Source organism: Oncorhynchus kisutch, unplaced genomic scaffold (genome assembly GCF_002021735.2).
Source record: "Oncorhynchus kisutch isolate 150728-3 unplaced genomic scaffold, Okis_V2 scaffold1203, whole genome shotgun sequence".
NCBI lineage: Eukaryota > Metazoa > Chordata > Actinopteri > Salmoniformes > Salmonidae > Oncorhynchus > Oncorhynchus kisutch.
Genome location: NW_022263148.1, coordinates 43,134 through 54,075, shown reverse-complemented (window position 1 = coordinate 54,075; position 10,942 = coordinate 43,134). Strand labels below are relative to the sequence as shown.

The 10,942-nt window shown below is 41.1% G+C and overlaps 1 protein-coding gene across 2 annotated transcripts; it reads left to right on the top strand.

The window, feature by feature from the left end:
• Positions 1–1,824: 1,824 nt before the first annotated feature.
• LOC116365211 (gastrula zinc finger protein XlCGF17.1-like) lies at positions 1,825–10,543 on the top strand. Of its 2 annotated transcripts, XM_031817930.1 has the most exons (3): positions 1,825–2,492; positions 8,528–9,091; positions 9,344–10,543. In XM_031817930.1, the coding sequence occupies exons 1-3, from the start codon at positions 2,075–2,077 to the stop codon at positions 9,508–9,510; spliced, it is 1,149 nt and encodes a 382-aa protein (XP_031673790.1). In that variant the 5' UTR covers positions 1,825–2,074; the 3' UTR covers positions 9,511–10,543. The 2 variants fall into 2 exon arrangements, with proteins under 2 accessions (XP_031673790.1, XP_031673789.1); XM_031817929.1 differs by having other exon boundaries at positions 1,828–2,492; positions 8,528–10,543.
• Positions 10,544–10,942: the final 399 nt, after the last annotated feature.

Sequence of the window (10,942 nt, the reverse complement as noted above, 5' to 3'; positions counted from 1 at the left end):
CTTTTATCTCCCTCACCAACTTCAGACATCTGCTATCTGAGCAGCTAACCGATCGCTGCCGCTGTACATAGTCTATCGGTAAATAGCCCACCCATTTTTACCTACCTCATCCCCAAACTGTTTTTATTTATTTTATTTTATGCTCTTTTGCACACCAATATCTCTACCTGTACATGACCATCTGATCATTTATCACTCCAGTGTTAATCTGCAAAATTGTAATTATTCGCCTACCTCCTCATGCCTTTTGCACACAATGTATATAGACTCTCCTTTTTTCTACTGTATTATTGACTTGTTAATTGTTTACTCCATGTGTAACTCTGTGTTGTCTGTTCACACTGCTATGCTTTATCTTGGCCAGGTCGCAGTTGCAAATGAGAACTTGTTCTCAACTAGCCTACCTGGTTAAATAAAGGTGAAATAAAAAAATAAAAGGAGGTGAAGCTTGAGTTAGATATCGACCTAGTGTGACCATCCTGGTCCCTCAAGTCAGTGAGTCAACACAGGAAGGAGCAATGAATGGATAGTTCATTTATTTCCAAAGCTGCAATGATGGGACACACACAGTATGGATGAATGATCAGTAGTGACGGGATATAAATACCACTCCCACAGCAATTCTACATTAATCTGCCCTGTAATATACTAACAAAACGATTGAAATGTCTATCAAAGTCATTGTGATCGTATAGTGGATTTAACAATTCCTACTAATTCCTAATTTACTATAATAAAAATAAATACATTATTTCCATGTCTCATATTCACTACATCAGAATATCGCGTCATCCATTTTAGTATCAAAATATATCAAATTGACATGGAAAATTACTCAATGTCCCCCTCAGGTGGCGAAGAAGTATAATACATCTAAACTAACAAAACCGGGCTGATAAACTGGCTGGTGTTCATGAGTTTGTAAAACATATACTTTATACTTTTGTCATAAATGACCTGCATTGATGAGACACACAGTGTGGATGAATGATCAGTAGTCGACAGGGTAAAAATAGCACTCCAAAAGAAGATGCATTTTCCAGTTAGATACCAACTTGAAAGAGGGATCTTTAGCATGAAATCCACATGGAAAACAGACATTTGGCAAATAACATATAAAGAGAGGCTGACTTGACGCCAAACAAACAACAGTAATTACTAAAACATAAATTGCTAATGTATGATTTAAAACGTGGATTTAATGATGTAATGTCAATTTTATACATTTCTAACCCAGGACCACTCAATTTTCAAGTTCTCCATAAATCTGCTGTGGATTACCCAGAATCCCACACCTTTATCACACGAGCGGCGCAGCGGTCTAAGGCACTGCATCTCGCTGGAGGCGTCACTACAGATCCTGGTTCAAATCCTGGCTGTATCATAACAGGCCGTGATTGGGAGTCCCTTAGGGCAGCGCACAATTGGCCCAGCATCGTCTCTGGGTTAGGGTTTGGCAGGGGCAGGCCGTCAATGTAAATAAGAATTTGTTCTTAACTGATTTGCCTAGTTAAATAAAGGATAAATATATTTAAGAAATACTGCATTGTGGGTAGTGTGGGAAGAGTTCACAAAATAAGTTAATAAATATGTAATAACGCAAAAACATAACTGTTTGTTCTTATAACCATAAAGTGACGACAACTAGCTTACTAAGTCTTTAATAACCACACTGTATTGTTACACTGGTGAGTAAAAACTCATGCTTCGTACACTTTATCTTGTTGTCTGAAGATAAAATCTACATTTTACTCAACTGCGTTACCCACTCCAGTCAGCAGATGGCGGTCTGGGAATTTAAAGTTAATCTGCTGGTGTGACGTATAATCTAGTGGACGGAACGCTTCTTTCATCATCAGCAACAGTTCGTCAGACACCTCGGTAGCTTGCTAGACAAAATAGCCGAAACAATACATTACTTTAGAGGCTTTAGTGTATATTAGCCACTGTGTTTTAAACCCACTTCTATCGTCTAGTTAGTTATCCGATTTTATTTCATATTTACGGTGTTGTTATTATTCAGCTAGCGGGCTGGTTAAATTAGCATTAGCCTAGCTAGCTAACATCCCCGACCATGCGGTCACCAAGCTACTCTCCTTCTAATGAAGAGAAGGATATCACAGTAAATCAAGAAGTAGGGAGTGGGGCCGTTACTGTGAAAGAAGAGGAGGACGCGTTCAGAGTTAAAGACGAGGAAGATATCACAGTAAAACAAGAAGGGAGTGGGGCTGTTACTGTGAAAGAAGAGGAGGACGCGTTCAGAGTGAAAGAGGAGGATGATGTCACAGTAAAAGGAGAGGAAGATGCAGTTTATGGCGTGAAAGAGGAGGGGGAGGAGATTACTTTCACATCGAAAAAGGAGGAGGAGGAAGAAGTGGAGGCACCTGGATATCTGGGCCCAGGTTCCCAAACGCATCTTAAGGCATCCAATGGTTCTAACGATGAATTTAGCCATAAGATGGTTTTGAGAAACCGTTCCCTGATTAACACTAGTAAGTACTGTCTTAACAACAGAGGCACAAACTCTGCAGTTGAACTGATGTTTGGTGTTAAGGTGGAAATCTGCAATTGCTAAATTATTTATTATTATTATTTACTCATGAGCTGAGTTCAACTGTTGTACCCCATCAGACCCCCAAATAAGCTTTTTTTTACTATAATGTTTAGAAACAATGTAAATCAACACTGTATAGAAGTTAAGAACAAATTCTTATTTTCAATAACGGACTAGGAACAGTGGGTTAATTGACAGATTTGTACCATGTCAGCTCGGGCCCGGTTACTAGTCCAACGCTCTAACCACTAGGCTACCCTGCCGCCTCAACATGGTTAAAACTATTATGTTGATATCATGGATGGTCAGTCCTTGCATCCATAGGTCTCTCTGTAGTTACATTTCTCCAACCCCATAATCTTTTATTACCAAAATAATGGTGGAATGACAGATTTGTTATTGTTTGAACTGCAGATGGCTGGGTTTTGTGTCTTTTTTAAACAGCAACTAAATGGCTGCCCAGAGACTTGGTTAACCGCCGAGGGATGGGGGAAGGAGAAGTGTAACCACTCTCAAATTCATAGAGCACGATATTGAAGAAACCTTAACCCAACACCTAGCGACCTCGTCAAGAAGTTCAGACATCTTGGCGTAACAGTTATAAGGTGTTGATTTGACAGTCGCTGAACCCAGGTTTGAGTTCAGCTCAGGGCTACCCCCTGAATTCAATACACTATGAATACAAGGACTGGCCATCCATGAGGTCATAATGATAATTTAACCAGTTTTCTAGGCTATATAGTATATTCTAGAATTCATCCATGATGTCATAATGATAGTTTAACCAGGTTTCTAGGATATATGGTATATTCTAGAATTCATCCATGATGTCATAATGATAGTTTAACCAGGTTTCTAGGATGTACAAAAGTGGGGCAAAAAAGTATTTAGTCAGCCACCAATTGTGCAAGTTCGGCCACTTAAAAAGATGAGGCCTGTAATTTTCATCATAGGTAGACTTCAACTATGACAGACAAAATGAGAAGAAAAAAAATCCAGAAAATCACATTGTAGGATTTTTTATGAATTTATTTGCAAATTATGGTGAAACGCCACTAGCGCGCACCACCGCTAACTAGCTAGCCATTTCACATTGGCTACACGCGCTCTCAACATCAGACGACATTTTTATAAAAGTACAATAAAAGTTCGTAGAAACATGTCAAACGATGTTTAAAATCAATCCTCATGTTGTTCTTGTCATAAATATTCAATAATATTTCAACCACACAAAAGCTTCGCGCTGGGCTCATGGCTGAAAATGTCCGCTGTCCACTCATTGAAAGTGCTGTATCTCCCTCATTTTTCAGAGTAAAAACCTGAAACAATGCCTAAAGAATGACCACATGTAGAAGAAGCCATAGAGATCGTGACCTGGGTCCTAAGTCTTTGTATGGTGGATAGGCTTTCAATGGAAAAACAGCCTTTCATATCAGTTCTGTTATACTCACGGACATTATTTTAACAGTTTTGGAAACTTTAATTTAGGCACGCTTTTGATCCAAAATTCTGAATGCTGTCCCCTACCCTAGTGAAGTGAAGCATTCTGTTTAATTAAATAATTAAGACACACAAATTACTCGACGTCATAACTAGAGGGAGCCGCTCCTCAACATAACCTGACCGGAGGGAGCCGCTCCTCAACACAACCTGACCGGAGGGAGCCGCTCGTCAACATAGCATTAAATTCAATTAAATATACCTTCCGGCAACCCGCCTCACTCAATCTGCTTTTTTTTGGGCCCTTATAGCTAGAACCTCCATCAGAAGCTAACCAGCTAATTAGCTACTAGCTATTTAGTCATTGTTAGCCACTGCTAGCGGCCTTTACCTTTTTAGCTCAAACACCGGCCGCTTTTAGCCTGGATAATACCTGCCAGTCTGCACAGCGCGATATCAACCCTGAGCATATCAGGCTGTTTTTCTCCACTACATCACTGTATTCCTGCCGTAAGCTCTGGACCATTACACCAGATAATCGCAGCTGGCTAGCTGCCACCGAGTGGCCCAGCCCCGAAGCTAGCCTTGAGCCAGGCCCATCTCCCGGCCTGCTCGGTGGACCCTATGATCACTCGGCTACACAGCTGATGCCTCCCAGACTCTTCACTAAGACGACTAGAAGCCACTACATCACCGGATTCCTGCCGTAAGCTCTAGACCTTTGCACCGGATTGGCTATAGTGGCCAACGCCCTTGTCCTGAAGCTAGCACCAGTTAGCCTCAAGCCAGGTGTATCTCCCAGCTAGCAAACAAAATTACGCCAGCTACAGTACCTCTTTTGCCAATTGGCCTGTACCCTTTGTCGACACGGAGCCCCGCCGGTCCATCACAACTGGTCTGCCGACGCAATTCCGTCTGATGTGCCCTCAAACTTGGCTACATAGCTGATGCCTCCTGGACTGTTCATTAATCACGGTACTCCATTTAGTTTATCTGTCTCGAACTCTGGCCCTGTGTGTAGTTAACTGACCCTCTCTGCCCATTCATCGCCATTTTACCTGTTGTTGTCTTAGCTAGCTCTCCCAATCAACACCTTGCTTTATGCCTCGCTTTATGGCTCTCTAATGTCAATATGCCTTGTATACTGTTGTTTAGGGTAGTTATCATTGTTTTGTTTTACTGCGGAGGCCCTAGTCCCACTCAACATGCCTCAGAGAACTCTTTTGTCCTACCTCCCACACATGCAGTGACCTCACCTAGCATAACTGGTGCCTCCAGAGATGCAACCTCTCTTATCGTCACTCAATGCCTAGGCTTACCTCCACTGTATCTGCACCCTACCATACCCCTGTCTTTACATTATGCCTTGAATCTATCCTACCACGCCCAGAAACCTGCTCCTTTTATTCTCTGTTCCCAACGCACTAGACGACCAGTTCTGATAGCCTTTAGCCCTACCCTCATCTTACTACTCTGTTCCTCGGGTGATGTAGAGGTTAACCCAGGCCCCGTGTGTCCCCAGGCGCTCTCATTTGTTGACTTCTGTAACTGTAAAAGCCTTGGTTTCATGCATGTTAACATCAGAAGCCTCCTCCCTAAGTTTGTTTTACTCACTGCTTTAGCACACTCCACCAACCTTAATGTCCTTGCCGTATCTGAATCCTGGCTTAGGAAGGCCACCAAACATTCAGAAATGTCCATCCCCAATTACAACATTTTCCATCAAGATAGAACTGCCGAAGGGGGAGGAGTTGCAATCTACTAAGTTCTAAGTTCTATCATACTTTCCAGGTCTATGCCCAAACAGTTCGAGCTTCTAATTTAAAAAATGTATCTCTCCAGAAATAAGTCTCTCACAGTTGCTGCCTGTTACTAACCCGTCAGCTCCCAGCTGTGCCCTGGACACCATATGTGAATTGCCCCCCATCTATCTTCAGAGTTCGTTCTATTATGGCCAACATCCAGTGAAATTGCAGAGTGCCAAATTCAAAAACAGAAATACTCATTATAAAAATTCATAAAACATACAAGTGTTACACATCGGTTTAAAGATGAACTTCTTGTTCATCCAACCACGGTGTCAGATTTCAAAAAAGCTTTACAGCGAAAGCATACCGTGCGATTATCTGAGAACAGCGTCCAGCGGACAAATCATTACAAACAGTTACCAGCCAAGTAGAGGAGTTACACAAGTCAGAAATAGCAATAAAATGAATTGCTTACCTTTTATGATCTTCATATCGTTGCACTCACAAGACTCCCATTTACTCAATAAATGTTTGTTTTGTTCGATAAAGTCTCTTTATATTCAAAAACCTCCGTTTTGTTCACGTGCTTTGATCAGTTATCCTACCGATCCTTGACTTTGGCGATGTCATTTTCAAAATAGCCTCCAACACTCTACTCAGCAAACTGGATGCAGTCTATCACAGTGCCATCCGTTTTGTTACCAAAGCCCCATATACCACCCTCCACTAGGACCTGTATGCTCTCATCGGCTGGCCCTCGCTACATATCCGTCTCCAAACCCACTGGCTACAGGTCATCTATAAGTCTTTGCTAGGCCACCTTAACTCAGCTCACTGGTCACCATAGCAACACCCACCCATAGCATGTGCTCCAGGAAGTATATCTCACTGGTCATCCCCAAAGCTAACACCTGCTTTGGCCGCCTTTCCTTCCAGTTCTCTGCTGCCAATAACTGGAACGAATTGCAAAAATCACTGAAGCTGGAGACAGATCTCCCTCACTAACATTAAGCATCAGCTATCTGAGCAGCTTACCGGTCGCTGCAGCTGTACACAGCCCATCTGTAAATAGCCCATCCAACTGCCTACCTCATCCCTGTGTTTTTATTTCCTTTTTTGCTCTTTTGCACACCAGTATTTCTACTTGCACATCATCTGTTCATTTATCACTCCAGTGTTAATTTGTTAAATTGTAATTACTTTGCTACTCTGGCCTATTTATTGCTTTACCTCCTTACTCCATTTGCACACACTGTATATAGATGTTTCCATTGTGTTATTGACTGTATGTTTGTTTATCCCTTTGTTGTTTTAGTCGCACTGCTTTGCTTTATCTTGGCCAGGTCGCAGTTGATTCATTTTTTCTTCCTGTTGTAAAGTATAAACACACTGAAGGGAAACAAATACATGTTTTGAGCAAAATAAATTTTTTTTTAGACAACTGCAAACTAGAAGGAGTGAGTGATGTCATAGTAAGGCATTCAAGGAGTTGGCTTGATGGGAAGTCATGATGTCATCCAATAGGCGACTGATCTTCATGTGAAATTCATTTTTCTTTTTTAAATCCTTCCTGTTCTGTCAAGTTGGTTGTTGATCATTGCTAGAAAGCCATTTCAAGTCTTGCTATAGACTTTCAAGACGATTTAAGTCCAAACTGTAACTAGGCCACTCAGGAACATTCAGTGTCATCTTGGTAAGCTCCTCCAGTGTAGATTTGGCCTTGTGGTTTAGATTATTGTCCTGTTAGGACCGTTTTTTGTATTCGGGTCTCTGAAATGCACTCTACCTACGTAACATTTAGTTTCCTTATATTACGCTGGGAAAACAGTTTTCATGGGCACAGAAATTCTAAATAATTTCAGAGTTTGCAAAATCCAGTGATTCTGAGAGTCACCTTAACTTTATTGACAACACCCAAATGGATACTGTCATTAATGCGGTTCTTCAATAATTACACATAATATTTAATTCTGTAGCTGTTTAGAGTCACATGTTCAACTATCATCAGCTGGTCCAGGAAATCATTTTCTGAATGACAGTCACATGACAAACATCACGACATACAACAACAACCAAAGTGCTTCTTCATTCATTACATAGGTCTATGTAATTGTTAGGTGAAGTTATGGGCCAATTTGGCAAACAGTGTATAAACCCTCATTGTCAGGCTGATGGAAAAGCCAAAGAGCATTTTACTGGTTGAAGTGTTTTTTTAAGTACAAAGAGGTTGATTTGCGATGACGACACAAACATTATATTAAGCAGGACGTTCAAACGAGCATTACAATTAAGCAACCTGGACATGGAGGTTACTCCCCTGAGTTTTCCCCCATTCACATTCAGAATACATTGTGAAAAAACAAAATCTTTGCTCACCATTTTTGCTCCATGCAGATATACTTCATCCAAAACTATCGGTTTCCTCATTAGGGGGACGAGTTTCTACCACCAAATTGCATGTGCATCGCCCTCGTGTCGCAATTTTAGCAAACACAGAAAGGTGCCTATGTTGGAGACCAAAAGTCGTATGGCACACTTCTTAGGATTTCAACAATTTTAATAGCTTTTTTCTAGCCTACAATCATCGATGTTACTACTAATGTGAAAACAAGACAAAATAGGACTATTCTTGCTCATTTTAAGACAATTGTCAAATAATCAGTACATTCATTACAGAAAACAATTGTTGTACAACATCATGGCTACGCTGTTGGCATCACCTTTTACAGTGGATTACCGCTGTTGTGGGCCTTTAATCATTTGTCTGACTTTGTTGTTCACACAGGAGAGAGACGGGACTACCGTGGATCCTCTGGGGAGCCTCAACAACCTCATGATGCTGACAAGGCAGAGAAGAGTCTCTCCAGATCAGAACCCCCCAAGAAACGCCTGCAGAGATCCACAGGGAAGAGAACTCACTGCTGCTCTGACTGTGGGAAGAGATTCACCTCATCAGGCATTACAATTCATCAGCGAACACACACAGGGGAGAAATCTTATAGCTGTGATCAATGTGGGAAGAGTTTTACTACATCTGGCTCTCTGACTTTACACCAGAGAACACACACAGGAGAGAAACCTTATAGCTGTACTCAATGTGGGAAGTGTTTTACTCAGCTCAGCAGCCTAATAACACACCAGAGAATACACACAGGAGAGAAACCTTATAGCTGTACTCAATGTCGGAAGAGTTTTAATAATCCATCCGGCCTGATATCACACCAGAGAACACACACAGGAGAGAAACCTTATAGCTGTACTCAATGTGGGAAGAGGTTTACTCAACAATGCAACCTGATATCACACCAGAGAACACACACAGGAGAGAAATCTTATAGCTGTGATGAATGTGGGAAGAGTTTTGCCCAATCTGGAGCGCTGACAGTGCACCAGAGAATACACACAGGAGAGAAACCTTATAGCTGTGGTCAATGTGAGAAGAGTTTTGGTCAATCTGGAGATCTGAGAGTTCACCAGAGAACACACACAGGAGAGAAACCTTATAGCTGTGGTCAATGTGGGAAGAGTTTTGGTCAATCTGGAGATCTGAGAGTGCACCAGAGAACACACACAGGAGAGAGACCTTATAGCTGTGATCAATGTGGGAAGAGTTTTGCCCAATCTGGAGCGCTGACAGTGCACCAGAGAATACACACAGGAGAGAGACCTTATAGCTGTAGTCAATGTGGGAACAGTTTTGCTGCATCAAGAACTCTGACTCAACACCAGAGAATACACACAAGAGAGAAATCTTTTGTCTGTGAATAATGTGGGAAGATTTTTGGCAATCTGGCCATCTGGTATCACACCAGAGAGCACACACAGGAGAGAAATCTTATAGCTGTGATCAGTGTGCCAAGAGATACTTTAATAAAATATCTCTGATCAAACATCAGAAAATACATACATGAAGAAGTTGTTTCATGATATCAATGAAAAAATGTCACAATGTAGAATGTTTTAACATTGTAGTAGGAGTATTTTAATGACGTCACAATGTAGAACCCTAAACATTTGTCCCCTGTTCTATTGATGAGTTATAACAAATAAGTGTTGTGTTCCTTTGTTTAGTGACTCCTAAATTTAAATGCATCACTCCAAAATGTAGCTGACTATCTTCTGCAGGTTGTCCTCTAACCAGTGAGGTAAAAGATATCTCCCATTTCCATGTGTTTTTTTAGTTGTGTTAGTTTCAACAGCACATTCAACCTAATTTCCCCTCTAATCGATATCAGTGATTTATTGCTTCTTGTCAAAACAACAGCGTTTTTGGTGCTTGTGCAGTTTATAAGGAGCTTGTTTTAAAAAATACAAGAAATATGATTATTGTGGCAGATGTTTGTCTATATAGCACATTTTATGTTTAGGTTTTCAATTTATCCCAAACTGTTTCTGATATTGGTTATTGATTTGGAGACGTTAAAACTGTGTTTTGACATTGGGGATATCACACCTAGCAAAATGTCATTGAAAAGACGTTGAAAATAAGACTATGTAACCGAATATTTCATATTTACATTTCATGTAACATTTAGTAATCATAATTATTTATGCAACCAACTGACAATTTTTGGGTACAATTATATTGACGTTGTTGCCCTGCTTTTAAAATATCAGGGTTAATTTTCCAGCCTGCTGAAGGTGTGGTGGAGTGGTAAACACCACCCCCTGCTCTCCCAGCTTGAGGTGGTCTCCCACAGCTCTGCTTATGTCATGTTCTGTGGCCTTGCCGTTCCATTTCTTGACTGCCCCTGTAACACAGAAATAAATACATTTAGTCAAATTATATAAAACATTAAAAGTAATCGATATGGAGCATCTATGGCCTCAGTTACACCTTGCACCTAAATGTGACTTCTGTCATCTGATCACTCCAAACTGCATTAGGTTCAGATCTACCAGGATGGGCCTTTGACAGTCTGGATGCAATCAGGCCACTGAATATAAATAAGCAACGTAAAGAGGTGGGGTGAATGAGTGGGGAAAAGTACATTCTACACAAATGACCATAATAGCAAAGAACAAATGTGTGTGCCTGAGACCTCCTGTCTCAGCCCCCAGTATTTATGCTGCAGTAGTTTGAGTCAGGGGGCTAGGGTCAGTTTGTTATATCTGGAGTACTTCTCCTGTCCTATTCGGCGTCCTGTGTGAATTTAAGTGTGCTCTCTCTAATTCTCTCTTTCGGAGGACCTGAGTCCTA

Bases quoted from the DNA above. Each gene is read 5' to 3' on its own strand.
- LOC116365211 (XM_031817929.1), top strand. From the start codon at position 2,075: ATGCGGTCACCAAGCTACTCTCCTTCTAATGAAGAGAAGGATATCACA. The intron at 2,493-8,527 runs GTAAGTACTGTC...TTGTTCACACAG, and splicing joins CCGTTCCCTGATTAACACTA to GAGAGAGACGGGACTACCGT.